Genomic DNA, 21,154 nt, shown 5'->3' with positions numbered 1-21,154 from the left:
ATGCCAACAAGGCTACAATGATTACAAACAGACTATCATCTAATAAAGGCGGGTTACTTTGTAAAGTTTAAAAGTATTGCACACTTACTTACTTCACATAGACAATATGAAAGCAAAGACAATCTATAAGCTAACATATTGACCATAAATAAATGATAATATGATTGCAACAATTACTTCAACCATGTGACTGATGCCATACAGTCTGGGTCTGTGGCTGTCTGTTATTTAGAGAAATATAAATTGAAAAACACTGGATTGTACAAATATAGCACGACGTTTCTACAAATGTTCTCTTGTCAAAACTTCATGCTGTACGTGTATACAAACCAGTGATTGTTTATGACATAAATTTGTGTTGTGTTTTTTTTTATTGTGCTCAATCGCTAAATGCCACTCAAGGATTAAATAGAAATTGGTTGATGCCGAGATTCCATTACACTATATCTTTCAGTTTCCACACAAGTCTCTGGGGAATTAACATCATAATCATTTATCAGAGGTTAGAGCTGTATATTTCACTTTTTAATTAAAAAAGACAATAATTCAAAATCAAGGTTTAAAATATGGTAATTCTTTTGTGCATATTATAACAAGTCAATGACTAGTTAGGTGTACTAGCCCATTTTCTCTATATATTAAAATTAACAAATATATGTGTATTATACATTGTATACCATGATTTTTTAAAATCAATTAATATCAACAAACCTTTGATTATAACAAATCATATAGATAAATATAAATATCATTTTCATCAAATTTCTGTAAATCAATTACAGTTTGCCTTGGCAAAGTAACTGACAATATTATTCTTTGAGCTTTTCACAGATAGAGCACTTTTCTTGATCTGGGTCTCCTCCTTTAGCAAAACAGTCTAATGAGGAGTCTGTGAACACCACAGTATCGTCTAGTTAAGGTAACAATGAACTTGGAATACCAGGGTGAAAACCTTTAGTATTACCCTCTTCTGTTGTAAACTTTTGAAATTTATGGCTTAAAGGAACACCTGTAAACAGATTGTATACAAATTGACATCTTTAAAGATACATTAGGTAAGGTAAGATAAAGAGCTGGCAGTTCTCACTATAATAGTTAAAAACTAGATGATGTAAAGGGAATTTGCTGAAAATTTCTGTCAAACTGATCCACTCTGAACCGAGAATTTAGCGATTGAATTTTAGGCCTAGCCTCGATCATCATTACTAAAGTCGGTATGATAAAAAAAAAAATAACCTTGATTGTCAATTTTTATACATCCACATTCATAATTTGGATGTATTATGCCAGTGGGTGGCTGTGGGTGTGTGTATGTTTGTGTTTCACCTACAGGGCACAATTCTTATTGGATTCTCTTGAAACTTTGTATACTTATTCCTTATACCCTGAGGATGATCCCTGTTTTTCGTGCATGCCCGACACCCAGGAGCAAAACCACGCCCATTTTTTGTATTTGTTTGTCATATACAGGACCCATTTCTTAACGGATAATCTTGAAACTTTGGATACTTATTCCTTATACCCTAAGGATTATTCCTATTGTTTTTGGTGCATGCCCGACTCCCAGTGGCAGAGCCACGCCCACTTTCTCTTTGTGTGTTTGTGTGTCGCCTACAGCCCACAATTCTTAATGAATCGTCTTGAAAAATTTTCATACTTATTCCTTATACCCTAAGGATGACCGTTTATTATTTTTGGTGCATGCCCGACCCCCTGGCACAGAGCCACGCCCAATTTGTGTGTGTGTCTTTGTGTCGCCTACAGGCCGCAATTCTTTACAGATCCTTTTGCAACATTGCATACATATTTCTTACACCCTAAGGATGATCCTATTGTTTTGGGTGAATGCCCAACCCCTAGTGGCTGAGCCACACCCATTTTTGCTTTGTGTGTCTGTGTGTTGCCTACAGGCCATAATTTTTAATGGATTGTCTTGGAACTATTGATTTTGGTGCATGTCCCGACTCCATTGGGCAGAGCCACAGCAAATTTTTGTGTTTATTGTATACTGGCCGCAATTCTAAATGGTTCATCTTCACACTTGGCATATGTATTCCTTATAGCCTAAGGGCGGCAACTATTAATTTTGGTGCAAGTACCGACCCCATAGGCAGAGCCACGCCCATTTTTTTGTGTTTTGCATCTGAAGGCCACATTTCTGAATGGATTAACTAGCCTTCTTTATTTCAAAAAGTACCATATGAATTGAAGCAGGAATGTGGACGTATATTGCAGCGATAGCCATGCTCTCGTTTGATTTAATCATTAATGAACGTTGAGCTGCAGATAGGATTTCAATCCAGTAAATATCACAGGCTACTGATGACATTGAGAGTTGATTATGGTCTGGATAAGTTAATTAATGTCTAATTAATAATTTAAATAACATTTCAGGTCTAAAGAAAGACCTGCAAAAAGGCAGATTTAGCTCTTGCATAATGTATGTTTAAATGACAATGAATCAGATAGAATGGAAACAATTCTCATCAGAATATTAAATAGATATGGTCCACATATTTCTATATTTAATATAAATAATCAACTTTGAGAAACTTCGAAGCCACACTAAGTTTATAACTGCTTTCATAAGGTCAATGGCAGAACCTGAACAGAGCTAACAATGGTCAATTAGAAAGGGTTAGAGTTCATTTTGACACAAAATAAACAAATCTTACTAAAAACATCTTTTTTCAGCCTAGGGACACCATATTGAAAGATATGGAAGTATTGAGGAGGTCACAAACATATTCCTAAATTAAATGTAGCGCTTGAACAGGGTCACTAACAACTTCTTAATTTTGCCCGGGCAGCACTTTTCAACCTACTCTTTTTTCGATCCAACTGTCAAGGGTTCTTTTATGTGTACCATAAGGATTCTCCATCAACTTTTCCTACCTACCTGCTATATATTCTAGACTAGGAATAGCTATACATGAATATTTCGCTATAACTGATCCCCAAAATGTGTTCATTACTCTAGAACCATTATTTATACTTTTATCCTCTTTTATATCATGATAGAGAAATGGTCCCCATTCTTCTGTCAATAAATATTCAACTTCTTCTGGAGTTACAAATGAACTATGCTGAAAAAATAATTGACTAGTCTAAAAATGAACTTGTTGAAATATTACCCCCCCTCCCCACGACCCAGTCCTTCCTACTGTTTTGAAATAATCAATTGAACGTTTCAGAACTGAATTCTCTCAATCCTATGAACAGTGACTCAGGTATTTAGTGCTACATGCACATGCCAAGGGAAGATCTCATACCTCAACCAACGACAACAAGTGAAAATACAACATAATACCACGCAGGCTACCTCAGAAGTCGGGACTGACACAACTGTGACGGGACTGAATTGTGTGTCACTCGATTGCAAATTTTTTTAAATTCGAATGATCGGGACTAACAAATGGAGTATCTCCATATGTTGACATCTTTATTTAAAGGGAGACAACAGCTATTTACTACAAATAATTTTACATTGGGGGTCACACACACCAGATAATTCTGATGGATTATAAACTCTCTGAATAAAACTTCTACCTCAAATTTTGATCGTTTTTTGGATGGTTCCCCATCATTTTCATGACCAGGCACAGTACCATCAGAACACAAATACCCTTCAGCATCCATTTCTTCTAACAACAACACGGTAGCCCAATCAGCATAATTTTTGGATGGAAAACAATCAGCACATATATTATCTCCAAAATATACAACCTGTAAACAAATAGTCTTAACATAGACAACCAGTATGTAAATAATATGTTCAAATTATAGAAAACTTTCCAAGTGCACATATTCTTAAATCAACAGTATGGACAAATTTGTTTTCTTTTTTGGCCTAGCTTTCAAGTGGGATTTTATGAATAACACTTTGATCACATTCTGACTAGCATGATCTGCCTGATAATAAGTCATTATTCACAAGAAATTGTTTGAGAATATACTATTCAAAAAAAGTAGGGGATATTTGATTTTGGGGGCATAATACTAAAATATGCAAATGACTACGAAAAAAGTCACTATAGAACCTAACAGAAGAAACATTTCCAGTTACATGTGACGCCCAAACGCACCAGTAGCTACCGCATGGAATGCAGGTGATGCTTGGGATCATCATGGGGGTCCAACCCAAGATTTGCACGACTCTGACTTTGAATGTTACAGTCATTGTGGCATTGAATTCCAGGGTGGAAACATCAGTTTAATTGTTTTAGTGACCAGAAAACAAATTTTGATATGCGTCGGCTTACCCAAAATGAAAGGTTCCGTGCCCTTGGCATGCTACAGATCGGCACAACACAGGCGGTTGTGGCGCGGACGATGAATGTTTCTCAGTCTGTCATAAGCAGGCTATGGTCCAGATACCGTGATACACAATCTGTACAGGACAGACCACGCTCAGGTCGACCAAGGGCGACAACTCAAGCCCAGGATTGATTTATCCGTACCTTGGCCTTGAGAAATCGTGTCATCACAGCAAATCAGATCAGCGCTCGTCTTCAAACAGACACTGGTGTGAGAGTGAGTGGCCAGACGATTCGGAATCGACTGCATAGGGGTCACCTTCGCGCCCGACGTCCTCGCGCGATCCCTTGTTTGAGAGATCATCACATTCAGGCAAGACGTCGTTGGTGTAGGGATCGTCAACACTGGGATAATCGACGCTGGAGCAATGTGATGTTTTCAGATGAGTCAAGGTTCACTGTTGATTTTTTGGACAGACGTAGGAGGGTGTGGCGTCATCGAAACGAGCGCTTCCAAGACGTTAACGTCATCAGACATGATCGATTTGGGGGTGGTTCTGTTATGGTGTGGGGAGGCATCACTGTTGCTGGAAGAACGGCTTTACATGTTGTTGCAGGGCGTGTTACAGGCCAGTACTACCGGGACATCATCTTGGCAGTCCATGTTGTGCCGTTCGCACGACGTCATGGCCGCCGTTTCATCTTCCAGGATGACAACGCAAGATGTCACAGGGCCAGGATCGTTACAGGTTACCTCCAACAACAGAACATCACCACATTACCTTGGCCAGCACTGAGTCCCGACCTCTCCCCCATCGAGCATGTCTGGGACATGCTTGGACAGAGGTTACGTCAACGTCAACAACGTCCTGCCAATGTCCAAGAACTTGCTGCTGCGTTGCAACAGGAATGGGACAATCTGGACCAAAATGACCTTAGACGTCTCATTAGGAGTATGCCACGTCGGATCAATGCTTGTTTGGCAAACAGAGGAGGATTTACCCGTTATTGACTTGGTTGTGATGCTGTGGTAACTTTGCTGTTTGACCCCGGGTATCATTTTACCCTTATAATGGTCAGTCTGTGCCTTACTTAGTCTAACGATCATTTGGAATAAATCGATGAATGTGAACTTCATTTCATTTTGTCATTTGTTTCTTCGTCAGTTTCATTAGGTGACTTTAATAACACTTAAAAATCAAATATCCCCTACTTTTTTTGAATAGTATATAATGAGGGAGTCGAAAATTGCAGCTGAACTAAGCCTAGGAAACAGGAATTGTGCCCGAAAGTTTGACATTTTGTTGACAACACGTCAGAACAGTATACATAGCAACCGCAAGAATCCTAGACATCACATAGTTTTATATTATAGGGTATTTTTGAGGATATAATCACAAACTGCAATTGTCTGAACAAGAACTAGCTACAAAATTGTGAAAACGGTCTGCAATTAAAAAAATAAAGGCTAAGAACTTGCCAATGTTATAACAAGACTTTCAATGCAAAGTCCTCTTATTGCTAAGAGTTACGCCTCTTTCGTCTCGATTAGCAGGCCGGAAATATTTTAATCATGGTTGACACTCTGGCCCAAAACAAGACAATAGGACTAATTTGCTATTCTTTCAAAAAATATTGTTTTGGCGATATCTGACAACATTTTCTTTTATAATTCATTTACCATCGACTCAAGACTCAATGCTTGCAGGAAAAGGCGGACCATGTAAAAATGTTTCCTAAATAGTTTCGAAGAGAATTCTTAAATATTTGAGCTACAATATCGATAAACATGTTCCTGTTTCATATTTATCAGGGGTTTATTGTCCATTTAACCATGCTTGAATCATTAGAACAACTTGACGCTAAATGGACAATAAACCCACTCTAAATACAAAACAGGAAGTGTTATATCCTATGTGGGCATATGAAAATTGTCGTAGGTAGATGAATACTTACTTTAGGATGCTTTTTATTGGTTATATTAGCTATAAATGTCTGTAATTCTTTATGATTGCCCTGGCTATAGCATCCATCTTTCTTTAAATCTTGAACTGGTTCTTTTTCTATATTATCATCATCTAGTAAATGAAAACATTCTGTTATTAACAACTTTAATGTATATTTTTAGGCTTTCACGATGAAATAAACGGTGGAAGACTATTGTCATTACTGAAATGAAATTATTCTTCTTCTTCTATATTATTATTATTAATTTTTAATTTTTTTTTTTTTTGGGGGGGGGGGGGGAGCCTATATCTCGGCAACTATAAGGGATAGATATCTGAAGTTTGATTTTCTCTTGGGAAAATGGGTGGTGGTTAGTGCTTAAAGCTATATCAAGATTTGTGTGCATAACGGAAATGCGTTAAAATATTTAATGTGCACGAAAATTGAAAATCGGCCATAATTGTTTTAATTCTCAACTGATTTTTCAGATATTTACATTCTTGGATAGCCAGAGACATAGCTAAGCAGATAGCAATTCAAAAACGTTGAATTTAGAAACATAGAGGGATGTCTGAAGTAGTGTATAAAATTATTTTTGAAATTCTCTATTGACCGGAAGTACTCAAGAAAAGTATCCAAACTTTGACCAAATTCAGAAAAATGGGTGTCTGTGCACAAAATGCCATGTATAAATTGGTTGTTTACTCAGTAGTTAATTTTTTATATGGTTTAATAGCCAATTGAATTGTCTATCAGATGGTACTGAAGCGACAAGTTTCTATGACAAATTAAAAAAGTTACCTGACTTTGAAAAGTACAGGTTTTTTTTTCAGATTTAGACGCCTGTTTCTCGAAAAATCTACCTAATTTTTTTTTTAACTTCTTCTATAGAGAGTCCAATTGATATTCTTTAGTATGAAACCTTTTTACAACAGTCAGAAATATCAGGGGTAGCTCAAAAGGGAGACTGAAAATCAAAAACATTTTTTTTTACTATTTCGAGCAAGTTTAAATGCAATTTCTCGAAAAGTCCACCTAAATTTTTTTTTTATCTTCTTCTATAGAGACTCTAATCAGTATTCTTGAGTATGAAACCTTTTTACAACAGGAGAATAAAGGGATCGAGAATTGACAACAGCGTATTTCATTTATAACAGAAACGTCCCATGAGAGTGGATAAAATCGGTACGTATTGAGCATATTTATATAGAGAGCTTTTTTTTTTCAGTGACAATATTTGAACTACGAGTGTTTTACTGATAACCAAATTATGGAATTGGTTCTTCTAGAGTGAAAATACATCATTTTAGTAAGTAACAGTTTCCCCGGAAATTAATGTCATCACTTTATACCAGTGAATAAAGTCAGGGTTTGCTGCTAAAACTGTACATGGTGCCAACATTCTGCCAAAGTAGATCTATTTATTAAATATAAATTGGGTCATTTTTGACGAACATGAACATGAGACAAAAACTAATCTCAGATTGCCCATATCTCGGTTATTTCTCAACGGATCTTCTTCAGGTTTTCATTCTTGGATTCTTTGGGCGAATCCCATATGGGCCCTGACTGATGGTTTTTCCAAGTTTCATAGTTTGCTCTATTAATATTAACATCAAAAATTTGCAAAAGTTTTCTTCAGCATTTTTTCGACATTCAAGGTGGCATATCTGTGTCACTATTTAATGTATCAAGTTGAAACTTGGTAGGAATATTTAATTCCGATTTTCGAAAACTTTTTTTTGTATTGAACCTACTTTAACCCGTTAAGTGTGTAGTTTTTAAAATGATAACTACCCAATATTGTGTAATTAATTTTGACGAAAAACGTCATTTTTGGACCTTTTTATTCCTGAATACGAATGATAGTAGTCTAAAATCATATTAAAACTAACGGTAAATAGAGTTGTCTCCCTTCAATTAGATTTCCTCGACCAGGCCTACGCATTTAACGGGTTAAAAGGCAACAATTCTTAAGGAGTCAATTTTTGAATTTCGATTTGTTTACTTCCGGTTTCACTTCCAATTTTGTTTGACTTTTCACCTTCTAGATGGTGACCTAGCTTTTAATGACCCTTAACCTTTGTATGTATGATGACCCTAATGTCTACTAACAATTAATATAAAAAAGTTCAGTCATGAAGTATAACTTCCGGTTTTATTAAGAGTTCAAAATGACCGTTTTTCTACTTTAATAGGTATTGGATCTTACAATAATTCATGGTGTAACTTGATTGTTGAAGTGATAAGGCATGACCTGATGTGACATGGCATACCGAAACATGTCAGTACTCCTTCGGAGTTCTAGTGGTTTTTGGAGTTGAAATTATGAAATAAACAGGGCTAGAAATTCATGTGAATCTCCGAATCTAATTCACGCAAGAGCTTACGCTGTGAATCTACAAGGATTCGCGTAATAATTTTATAAAAAAAAAAAAATATCAGAGAATTTTCGAGTACGACTATTGAATGTCAGTTAGGTTCAGTGTTCTTAATCGGTTGTATTTTGTCAGCTATAGCCGATTGATATTTAATCTAGTCGATTGGTAAAACAATGTATTGGCCACTATGGTATCATAAATCAATCTACTTTTGGCTAAATTACAACGGGTTAATTATTACTTGTTAAAAAAAAAAGTGAATCAACTTGCTTGTTGGCTCCAACAACAGTCATACCTTGGTGAGAATCGCCCATATGTGGTTAATAATCTGAGTAATTAGCACATTTAAAGGTGATTTTGATAATTCGGTAAAAAAACAAAACAAGCTTGCTGATAATTCACAATAGGTTCAGTAAAAAATGGCACGTGGCGAATGAAGACGGTCTTGGCATGGTTTGCGAATCGCGCAACTTACATGCTCCGTCCATGTGAATTCCAGGTACCGGTAGATATTAAATAATAACTGGATCATACATCGATGGATTCACTGACCAGTTGTTAGGTAAATTTAAATTTGCATTGAATATAATCCCCTGATAGAACACCGAATACACAGAGAAACAGTGGATATTCCCCTCCCCCCAACTTCTAAATAGTGTTTACCGTTATGATTTTTTATTTTAAACACATGTTGACAGAGGTTTAATTTTTAAAATATTATTGAAGGCTATATATATCATAGTCTAACAGAATTTCAGTTACGTAATCATTGTGCTGTTTGTCTATCATCGACAAATGAATAAAAACTCTTGCAAGTTACGTGACTAGTTACATGATGGACAAATGACTACAAATTGTGTTATGAAGAAATGCTATGGGGCCGTATCAGCTTATTTTGGTTAGGTCATTTTCTGGATATCACTTTTGACACTATTTATTTACCAAAAATTCCATCTGATTGTTTTATATTTATCACTGTTGTTGTATTTTGGTGTTTTAAATTCACACAATAAACACTATTTTGTTTTTTAGACATTATTATTAATTAAGATTCTGAGGATTTGCGCAGATTCCATATAAGAGAATCCTTTTAGATTCTCACAAAAAATGACGAATTTCTAGCCCTGAATAAATGACATATAATTGAATCAAAATAAATAAAAATTTATATTATTCATAAATTTAAACTCACTTATTCTAAGAAATGGATGACCGTCGGTAAAAAATGCTGGTTTTCGGGCACGAAATACAGAGATATCAAAATAGGACTTCCAATCTTTCCTGCAAATAAAATGGAATATGTAAATAAAATACTATAAAATCCCCAAGAAAGTCTCCACCCATATATATATGATGGCATTTTGTCTGCAAATTACTGGTAAAACTTTATATCACACCATACATTAAAGATAGGTTGCCAGGCACTGAAACATACGCCCACAGCAGCTAAGTCGTCCGAGTAGTCAACAAGAGTTATTGCATATTCTTTCTATTGTTGGTAATGAAACATTTATAATACACTAAAATTTGATTAAGAGTAACAACTCATTAAGTAATTATCAGAAAATCATTAGAATTTGTTTGGCTTTTAGTTCTGCCCCATGCTAACATTTAGTATACGAAACATTTAATATCATGAATTTAGCTGTTCAAGTTATCAAAATTCATTAAAAATCAATATACTTGTTCGTTCCAAGACCTTAAACTCTGTGTATCAAGCCAAAGTCAATCGAAATGATTATATATAGCCGTAAACACGGTGTATAAATATAAAATCAATCGGATGACAACTATGGTCATAAAGTATCCATAAAAAAAATTTCAAAGTGATCAAGGGCTATAACTCTAGCAGTAATAATCAGAAATTGTTGAAAATCTATAGGATTCTTAGTCTCATGACCTTAAACACTGTGTATAAATTTAAGTCAATTGGAAATTCATTTTAGCCCCTAGAGCATCCACACGCTTTTTCAAACTGATCAAGGGCCATAACTCTGGCAGTAATTATCGAAAATCGTTGAAAATCAATAGGATTCTTCGTCTCATGACCTTAAATACTGTGAATACATCTAAAGTCAATCGGATATTGACTTTAGCCTCTAGAGCGTCCACAAGATATTTCAAAGTGGGCCATAACTCTGGCAGTAATCATTGGATATTATTGAAAATCAATAGGCTTCTTCGTCTCATTACCTTAAATACTGTGTATAAATTTAAAGTCAATTGGATATTAACTGTAGCCTTTAGAGCGTCCACAAGATTTTTCAAAGTGATCAAGGGCTATAACTCTGGCGGTAATTATCGGAAATAGCTGAAAATCAATAAGCTTCTTCGTCTTATGACAATAAACACTGTGTATAAATTTAAATTCAATCAGATATTAACTTTAGCCTCTAGAGTGTCCACAAGAAATTGCAGATCTTTATTTTGGCTTCAAATGTTATATAAATTATTATTTTGACAATTATTCACATGACAAGCCTATAATCAACTCTCTAGGTCATTGAATGGTTGAGATTTAAATGGATTGAAACACAATAGCCATTCAATAATATAATTTAAAGATAGGTTGCCCACAGTAGGTAAATCGTCTGAGCGGTCGACATGGGTTGTCGCATGTTTTTGTAGGTAATGGGGGGATTTTACAGATCAGTTGTTGTTTGAGAATAAAAAAGATTATAAAAAGTGAAACAAGGGCTTTAACTCTGGAAGTAATTTACAGAAACTGTTGAAAGTCAACAGATTTTTTCATTTTTCTAATTGAAATAATGCATATAAATTTCATACAGATTGGATGATAAGTGTTCACAAGGTTCTTTCTTTCACTAATTTAAATGATTTTCATACAGATTGGATGATAACTTTTCGGGTTTGAGCGTCCACAAGGTTCAACGAACTGAAACAAGGGCCATAACTCTAGAAGTAATTAACGGAAATTGCTGAAAATCAACAGGATTCTTTGTTTCCCAAATTTACATTATGTAAATAAATTTCATACAGATCAGATGATAACTTTGTCTGTTCACAAGGTTCAAGAAAGTGAAACAAGGGCCAAAACTGTAATAGCATACAAATTTCATACAGATCGGATAACTTTTGTCATTAGAGCATTCACAAAGTTTAACAAAGTGAAACAAGGGCCATAACTCTAGACGTAATTAACAGAAATTGCTGAAATTCAATAGGTTTCTTTGTTGCACTAATCCAAATGATGCATATCAATGTCATACAGATTGGAGGATAACTTTTGTCGTTAGAGCATTCACAAGGAGCACTAAAGTGAAACAAGGGCCATAACTCCAGAAGAAATTTGCAGAAATTATTGAAATTCAATAGGATTCTTCATCTCACTAATGTAAGCAACATATATCAATTTCAAAACAATTAGATAATGAATGTAGTCTGTAGAGTGTTCACAAGAAATTGTTGACGACAGACAGACCAAATGGCGAATAGAGGCTAGCTCTCGATTACGACAATAAACAATCTACGCCCCATCTTGTCATAATTACAAGTAAAGTAATTTGAATGAAATTTTCAATACATTCATTTTTCATTATCTATTTTTGACCTATTATAGGAAGCTTACATATTGCATCATTAATATAAATGCATTAACAATATTTATGGCATACCTTACTTGGACTTTTAATAATGACTTTTAATGAGCGCTTGATGTACATTTTAATAAACTTTATGAAGAATTAGACGTACAACACTTTCTGAGATAAAAATCACGGAAAAAGACGCGGGCAGTTGCAACACTTTGAGAAGGATTTGCAGCAAAATTATGATAAATTGATTACTTTGAATATGTTTTTAGTCCAAATATATCATCAAATCACCCAGTTTGTACCCGGGAATGTATCTTTAAGTATATATTTACCCAATAATAGTTTCTAACAGAAGAGAAGAAAAATCAATATAAGAACTTGTGACAAGAAAAACACATTTATTATTTTCCTTTAACTTCTTTAACCATGTTTTTACATCATCACTGCATTTCTCTACATAATTCCCTGGATTTTTCTTGATTCCAGGGAAAAACCCACCTGTGCCCACTAAAAAAACAAAAACAAGCAGTGAGGAAGATTGTGTTCCAAAAAGTGACATCAGCAGCATGCCACGACTCACGACAGCTCAGAGGAACCAGGCGCTTGGAAGACTCAACGCTGGCCACACTGCCCAAGCCATTGCCAATAACTTCCAGGTCAATGTTCGGACCATCTACAGACTTCAGCAACACTGTTGGGCCAGCAACACCACGGATGATCGCCCCTGAACTGGTAGACCAAGGGTTACCACAAGGCGACAAGACTGCCATGTTGTGGAACAGCACGTGCTGAGACCCTTCACACAGGCACCTGAGACAGCACGTCACTACAGTGGGAACACACGGAAGACCCATCAGTGCCGATACAGTGCGTCGACGTCTCACTAGAGAGAACATCCATTGCCGTAGACCTTACCATTGACCGATCCTCACCCCTCGCCATCGACCTTACCATTGACCGATCCTCACCCCTCGCCATCGACGTGGACGTCTACAGTTTGCCCAACAACACCATAACTGGCAACACAGGCAATGGAGAACTGTTCTGTTCACAGATGAGTGTCTGTATTGCATATCAACTGCAGATGGCAGGACCACAATATGGCATCAACGTGGCCAGCGTTATTCTGACTAATGTGTCAAGGAACGAGACTCATGGGGAGGTCCAAGCATAATGGTTTGGGGTGGAATCGGCCTGAACCAGAGAGTGGGTCCTGGGGTGTTCCAAATTCTTGGTCCAGGAAGAGGAGGCAGCATCACAGCAGTGCTTTACATCGATCAAGCTCTCGGACCCCATGTCATACCACATTTAGCATGTCATCAAAACAACGTTTTCCAGCATGACAACGCCCGTGCCCACACCGCCAGAGTTACTTGGGACTTTCTACAGCAAAATGGTGTCGGCGTTATGCACTGGCCAGTCCTTAGTCCAGACTTAAACCCGATTGAACATCTTTGGGATGAAATTTAGAGGAGACTTAATAACGCCGTACCAAGACCAAACACAGCCGATGGATTGCACCAGGCTTTTCTGTGGTTCCAGGTGCCAATGGCGTTCATCAATCGTCTGGTCCACTCCATGTACAGACGCTGCGCTGCTGTTATTGACACTCGCGGTGGACACACCAGATACTGATGTATAGACTGTGTACAGACTTGAAACCTTCTCGTAATGTCTTGGAATTGTGATGAATTAATCATTAATGTGTCAACATACTGTTCACAAAAAATCGCTTTGATCCATTTAGTAAGTTGTTTTCTAGAATGATTTGATTAAAGTGCCTCTCGGATTTTGAAATTGTACTGACGTTTTTTTTTGCTGATTAGTATATTATCCATTGCAATATTTTGTTTTCAGGGTACTAATTTAGCAATATAAATTATTGTTAATGTATGAAAATAGAACTTACATCTGAAAGCTTCATATGTGTAGGTGTTCATCAAGGCTTTCATTATATCAGACCATGTCTCCAGATATGAGTGTTTCTTACTGTCGGAACCTCCCTGAAAATCAAACATTTCTATAGTAGAATGAACAGGAGGGAATAGAAAATCTATTCTAATTTATGTGCTCTTACATGTACGTAGGTCAATTTTAGATTTTCCGGTCCAACATGACTACCACAGTTACCTTCATAATTCTGAACACTGCTATGTGAGTATTATGAACCCATAATATTTCCATGTTAAAAATGTAAATATGAAATACCTTTTCATCTAAAATATCTACAATTCGTGCCATGGCTACCAGACCAGGGATGTCGAAATAATTCTCAAAAAATCTGTAGTCCTCTGCAAAAAATACTCACATACTTAACACATACATTTGTAGCTAATGACCGATATAAAGCTTTAAATTCCTCTATATTGCCATTGTTAAAATTTCTGGCTAGAGATCTTAAATGGGTGATTATTGTTGGCAGTCGGAAGCAGCTGTTTGAAAAAGCTAATTGATAAAACAATAAACCAGCCACTATATGGCATCACCAATCAATTTACTTTAGTCAGTTGCAATCAGTTAATTAGTGTAATTTGTATACTTAGCTAAACTAATTCTTAACAATAACAGGCTACAGGTAATTCACTATTGTACCAGTTTGGGTACAGGTTATTTACCAATAAGAATTTGTCTTACTTACTATTGTTGTTTTTAACTGTTTTTAAAATAGTTTTAGAATGTTCAAACATCAGATCATTACCATAAATATCTATTAATTTATCTTTACTTATTGGTTTGGTACCATGTTTAGCCCTGGAATAACAAGTCACACACAATATGTTACATATTAACACTGCATGAGCACTGCATACCTGTAATGTAAGCAGAGAAAACAGATAGTGTGGACAATGCCTAAGAATAATGCTTCAATATCAGTTGACATTTTAGTATTAGTGTAACTGCAGATTCCTTGATCTTTCACAACTTCCACCAGTCATAAATTACTTACTGTATGTTTGATAATAAATCTACTTACATCAAGATTTCACCTTGTGCTCCAAGTTTTAAAATATTTCCTCTTTCAATATCTAAAACCAAACCTTTCGCTCTGAAAATATTGAACACATCACTCACATAAAACAAATTAGTGTGTTTTTGTTAAGTTCTTATAAGCCTTACATATTTCAACCTTGCACCTTTTGCATGCTTAACGTCTCAGAGTAGGCCTATAGTATGCATATTAACTTTGTACAAAACTTATATTATCATACAGGAGCCGAGGCGCAGTCATTGTTTTTTAAGGCAAGTGATTGCTCTCGAGCACCTGCCGCTCACCTGAATGTCGACCGAGGGAAGTTTTTTTTCCCCTCCCCTTAAAACTGAAAATCGCTCTCCTTTACATATATATATGTAGTCATTGGGGGGTTTATTATCATTTATGAAACCAGGAATGACCCCATTATTTGCAGTTATTGATCTTAGAACCATTTCCCATGCACATAACTAATCACTCTCCTTAATATCAGATCACTTTCCTTAATTTCTAAATCACCCTTCTTATGAAAACTAGGAGAGTTTTTTGAGGGGAGCGAATTTTTCAATTCATTGATTGAGGGGAGCTTTTTTTGGCTCTCCTCTGAAATACAAACAACAACGACTGGAGGCGGCTCGGTGAGTATGGTGCTGGCTCGCAAGTCTGGAGATTGCGGTTTGGGCTTCCTCTGGATTTTCTGGTGTGATTTCCCCATATCAATGTCTTGTCATTTGCATGGATGAATGGGCATGTACGGAAAAGGACCATTGACAGTTGGAATTCAAAATAAGAGTAGGCCATTGCGTCACTGCCCAAGCAAAATCTCTCCCGCATACCACACTGCATGATACATGTATATAGTATATGCCTACTTCATAAGCTCAGATTGAGGAGTAAAGTATTAGGTCTACATTAAACTTGTTACCAGTTTGTTCCAGAATTGACTACAAACGTCTTTGTATTGTTTATACATGTAGATGACTTCATGGTTCCAGTCCTGCATATCTATCAGAGCCAATAAACCATTACGTACCACCCCGTAGCTTAAGATCACAAGATTTGTGCCTATTACACATTCCAAAGTATAATCTACAAACTTTCGGTTCTAGAACATTCCAGTACAGTGCACCTATATTGTGGAATCCTTTACCCCATCACCTTTAAACAGCTTCATCACTTGAATCTTTTAAAACAAAACTTAAAACTCATCTATTTACCAGTGCATTTTAGCTAGAATGGATCCAGATATATGTGTGTAAATAGTGACCATAAAGTACATAGTACGCGTCTAGACCATGCATTTGTGGATGGATTGGCGCTTTACAAATATACATTATTATTATTATTATTATTATATTATATTATCTAGCATACCAAACTTACATAAAGTCTTTATATTTATGTAAATCATGCTGAATTCTTGCATCGTAACCATGTTCATTTACCAAATAATTTGATATCGAATCATAAGACAGCTGGAAAAAAAGCTAAGATTATTCATAAGCTCTATTTAATTTGCATAACATATTTCAAATATAATATTGCTCTAATCCAATACTTCTACCTAAATCAAGTAGGTTTAGCTTCTTAATAATCAACATGCAAATGTTTTGCATTTCTATAATCATAATGATCTTTAAAGTTACAATTTCATATTTTCTAAGAAAGTCAAAACATAATTATTTCTGTCTTTTACTCAATAGATAGGTTGTCAACTCACTATTATACGATCATAGGTTATCTTTCTCACACTTAAAAATCTTCACACCGGAAATAATAACACAATTACTTCCCTTGTTGTCCTATTCCCCACCATGGAATAGCTATCTTCAAACGTTTGAATATGAAGTTGAAAATGATATTTTTGCCAATTTCTCAACTGGCAATAGTGAATTATAGGATTATTCTTTAACAAGGTAGGACTGTTTAAAGATACCCTTTCTATTTTAGGGCTTTAATTATTTTAATACATTTTCAAAATATAACTTAAAAATATGAAATTGTAACTTTAAGAGGGCATATTTGCTTGACAGTTCATAGATAACAAACATCTTTACTTTGCTAAATCTTGACCAATCTACCGGTATTTGTAGGACTAAATATATTAATGCTTCCTATAGTAATAGTCATACATCAATTAACCATTTTAAGAAAACGATTAAGTGTGTGGCTCTTTCTCTTTCTTTTATGAATAACTTTCATAATAGCATTCTTAGATATTATTGTCATGTCAGACACATGACAAAGAAAAAGCTGCCTTCGTAATGTTCAAAAAACAACACTTGCAATCCTAACTATTAACCACGTGTATGCAGTGTAGTAATAGTGCCGGCAAATCGATCGCGCAAAAAATAAATTTAAATATTTACGTTGAAAACATTCACTAATTTGTATTTAGCCAGCGTGTGATCTAAGTCGAATCCATAGGCATCGTAATCGTTCAGACAGAAATATGAATCGATCCGGGGCGTCTGTTGCTGTTTATCCATTCTTGTGCTTATTTGACGTCTTGCTGTCTGTATTGTCCACACGTGCTCCTTCACTTCGATCATGCGTTTCAAGTCACTCTTGTTTACGAAACAGGCCGAGGAGAAATTATTCGTAGTGACTCCCAACCCCCCATTTCGAATCTGTTTAAAGAAATGCACAAGCATTCGAGACTGAAAAATAATCTTGCATAGCATAATAAAAAATCAGAGGTTTACTTTGAAACCAATAATTGTTTTAAGGGAAGTTCATCATTAAACGAAGTTTTCCAAGAAAGCAATAACAGCTCCCTCACGCGTCGGCCAATAAAAGGGAGATGATTCTTTCATGGGATCAGACTACAAATCTTTTGTCTAGTGTGGGTGTGGGGGAGATTAGCGCGTGTAGAGTGCAGTATCATAAGGCCTGTCATTCCGGTTGTAACAAGGAGTAGGGTCGCCTGTCCAACCTCGTGGGTTTTCTCCGGGTCCTCCGGTTTCCTCCTGCTAAAGACCCCTACGCGAAATAAAATAGAACCATGTGTTAGTCCCAAAATGACCTAGTTTGTGTCGAGTGGACGTTTAACTCTCTCTCTCTCTCTCTCTCTCTCTCTCTCTCTCTCTCTTGTCTAGTGAAATTTTACCTAGAATTTTTGTTGGAATATCACAGAACAAAAAATGAAGGGTAGATAATATCTTCACCTCAGTGATTAAAATAATGCAGGTTAAATAATAGGATCTCATTAAATGTGTTATTATATCGAATTAAAATTTAAGTTTATGCCATGATGAACATTATTCGAATATGTTTTACATGAAATGAACTGTAGTCAAACAAAACTGAGAGCTGGTACTCTGGCTTTAGACTAAATATATAACTGGCTACGTGTCCATTAAAAGCATAAGTGAAATAGCGTAAGGTTTCTCTTCAACTAAATCCGGCACAGTACTCGACGTACTTGTAACCGTAGCCCTTCGTCACACCCCACCCCACCCGCATATTTATGGCTAAAGGCCATTACAGGGTGTTCCTTGGTTATTGCGTTGCTATCGTTTTGGTGAATATACGGCCTGGCGAGCGTCTTATTCCTTAAGGGCCACACGAGACAAATAATCAATCAAATGCCTTTGAGGTTTGAGCCCGACCTGAAATAATGTCCTTAATAATCCAGAGAAGGCACCCCGCCAATAGTTTGTACATACCAGGTTTACTATTTAAAAAAAAAGATGGTACGAAGTCATGTGTTGAAATGTGAGTTATTGTAATTCATATAATAAACACTTCCCCACAATCCCCACAATTTAACTAGAATAGGTTATCTATACGAATTACAATAACTACAATATGACATGTTTATTGTCCATCAAGTTATTTGTAACAGCAATTCAGAACACGCCGTTAATTCACATGACGCCAAGACTTCCACGTTGGAGAAAACTGCGTGGATGGACAGATATCTTTTTTTATAATGATTATTTTTTGTAACCCCTGTAAACTGCCAAAACACGTCGCAAAATCCCTTTTTGTTAACCAGCAGATATATGCAATTATAACAAAGGGCCACCCGCAATAATTACTCAATTTTTAGTTGAAGTATTGGTCGAAATATTTTTCAAGTGAACGAATTTAACTGTCTGAAACATTCACGAGAGCGACCATCTGTTCAAGTGGTACTTGATGGTAGAAGACAACCACCATACCTATATATAAATAACACACGCGCTGTAAAATGTCTGTTACAGTTGGTAAAGTGTAGAGATGTTGAACATATTCTGTACATTAATTGCCCTAGCAAGCCTTTCAGGTAAGTACTCTTTACATTCTTGTTTTAGATTTAGTCCACCATCATCATCACTAAGAAGCACATTTAACAAATAAAGTAGGTCATTTCGGGACTAACATATGGTTTAATTTTATTTCAATAATTCGCTTGCGCGTAGGGGTCTTTAGCAGTGGGAGGAAACCGGAGGACCCAGAGAAAACCCACGAGGTTGGACAGGCGACCCTACTCCTTGTCACGTATACCCCCCCCCCCCCCCCCAACAAATGAAGTAGCCTAATCTAACATCTCCAATTTTTTCAACCAATTTTCAATGGTCTGTGTTCGGGAAACCTTTTATAAAAATATGAAAATTTAAGAAGCCTCTCCGTAGTTTAACTTATCAATTAAGGTTGTGCAAAAGCTTTAATTACATAAATGGTCAGACCTTTTCTAATCTCTTTCCGCAAGGATTAAAATTACTGTCACTAAAAACACAAACAATGTGTCTCCATGTTATTTTTTATGTTGATTTGTTCTAAACTGATTTGACCTTTCTGACAGTTAAATGCCGAATGTTTCTAACTACTAGTATATCTGTGATTGACACTCTTTTCAGGTGCTGCTCCGAGCAATCCTAAGGCCGAGTTATTTCCCCTGTCCAACATCCCTATCAGACAGGAGCTGAGAGCTGAATTAATTCCATTATCCAATATCCCTATTGTGAGAGCTGAACTGATCCCGCTAACCAACATCCCAATCAGAGATGAAGTAAAGGCTGAACTCACTCCTCTTTCCAGCATTCCTATCAGAGATGAAGTAAGAGCGGAATTGATTCCGCTTTCCGACATCCCAATAATAGATGGAGTAAGAGCTGAACTCATTCCTCTCTCCAACATCCCCATTAGAGAAGAAGTAAGAGCTGAACTAACACCACTATCCAACATACCTATCAGAGGTGAAGTAAGAGCTGAATTATACCATATCCGCCTAAATGCTGAACTGATACCTCTTTCCAACCTCCCAATCTTGAGAGCTGAACTAACTCCTCTTTCTAACATTCCTATAGTAAGAGCTGAACTCACACCTCTTTCCAACATCCCTATCAGAGATGAAGTAAGAGCTGAATTGATTCCACTTTCTAACATCCCGATTGTGAGAGCTGAACTTACGCCACTTTCCAACATCCTTATCAAAGATGAAGTAAGAGCTGAATTGATTCCACTTTCCAATATCCCGATAGTAAGAGCTGAACTAACTCCTCTTTCCAACATCCCTATCAGAGGTGAAGTAAGAGCTGAACTAACACCTCTTTCCAACATTCCCATCAGAAATGAAGTAAGAGCTGAAATGATTCCACTTTCTAACATCCCGATTGTGAGAGCTGAACTTACACCACTTTCCGACATCCTTATCAGAGATGAAGTAAGAGCTGAACTGGCTCCCCTTTCTAACATCCCTATCAGAGATGAAGTAAGAGCTGAACTCATTCCTCTTTCCAACATCCCCGTCCGAGAGTAATTAAGATGAAATTTCCAAAATAAAAATAAATGGCTATTTAAAATGTAGTAGTTGTCTGAATTAAATATAATCATGATACGCTAAAGATTAATTCAGATGAAATTTCCAAAATAAAAATAAATGGCTATTTAAAATGTAGTAGTTGTCTTAATTAAATATAATCATGATACGTTAAAATGTATGTGCATTGTAATTGGTAATTGGGTGGAGCCAGGAACTATAGGTTAAAGGCAAAGTATCAAAAACAATCTGTTTTAAAATAGATTTACCAGTATCACGAACACAACGACATTGAAGTT

At 36.1% G+C, this 21,154-nt stretch overlaps 2 protein-coding genes across 4 annotated transcripts in view; one reads left to right on the top strand and one right to left on the bottom strand.

The window, feature by feature from the left end:
* LOC126811975 (5'-nucleotidase domain-containing protein 1) overlaps positions 1 to 21,154 on the bottom strand; it is a 37,343-nt gene continuing 16,189 nt past the window's right edge. The window contains exons 1-12 of one of the 3 annotated variants that reach the window (XM_050538070.2): positions 17,479 to 17,907; positions 16,493 to 16,584; positions 15,113 to 15,184; positions 14,777 to 14,889; positions 14,347 to 14,429; positions 14,048 to 14,141; positions 12,471 to 12,645; positions 9,777 to 9,865; positions 6,213 to 6,334; positions 3,550 to 3,726; positions 2,900 to 3,086; positions 1 to 1,009 (exon numbers count right to left, since the gene is read on the bottom strand). In XM_050538070.2, the coding sequence (XP_050394027.2) occupies positions 915 to 1,009; positions 2,900 to 3,086; positions 3,550 to 3,726; positions 6,213 to 6,334; positions 9,777 to 9,865; positions 12,471 to 12,645; positions 14,048 to 14,141; positions 14,347 to 14,429; positions 14,777 to 14,889; positions 15,113 to 15,184; positions 16,493 to 16,584; positions 17,479 to 17,793 (1,614 nt within the window). In that variant the 5' untranslated portion in view covers positions 17,794 to 17,907 and the 3' untranslated portion in view covers positions 1 to 914. Of the gene's footprint in view, positions 1,010 to 2,899; positions 3,087 to 3,549; positions 3,727 to 6,212; positions 6,335 to 9,776; positions 9,866 to 12,470; positions 12,646 to 14,047; positions 14,142 to 14,346; positions 14,430 to 14,776; positions 14,890 to 15,112; positions 15,185 to 16,492; positions 16,585 to 17,478; positions 17,908 to 21,154 lie in introns of those variants that run through there. The other 2 variants (XM_050538072.2, XM_050538073.2) reach the window with 2 other exon arrangements.
* On the top strand, positions 19,147 to 20,963 carry LOC126811979 (uncharacterized). The gene is made up of 2 exons (XM_050538078.2): positions 19,147 to 19,379; positions 19,954 to 20,963. Exons 1-2 carry the CDS (start codon positions 19,334 to 19,336, stop codon positions 20,853 to 20,855), a joined length of 948 nt encoding a protein of 315 aa, XP_050394035.2. The 5' UTR covers positions 19,147 to 19,333; the 3' UTR covers positions 20,856 to 20,963.

This window comes from Patella vulgata, chromosome 2 (genome assembly GCF_932274485.2).
Source record: "Patella vulgata chromosome 2, xgPatVulg1.2, whole genome shotgun sequence".
NCBI lineage: Eukaryota > Metazoa > Mollusca > Gastropoda > Patellidae > Patella > Patella vulgata.
This window is presented reverse-complemented; position numbering and strand designations above follow the sequence as displayed.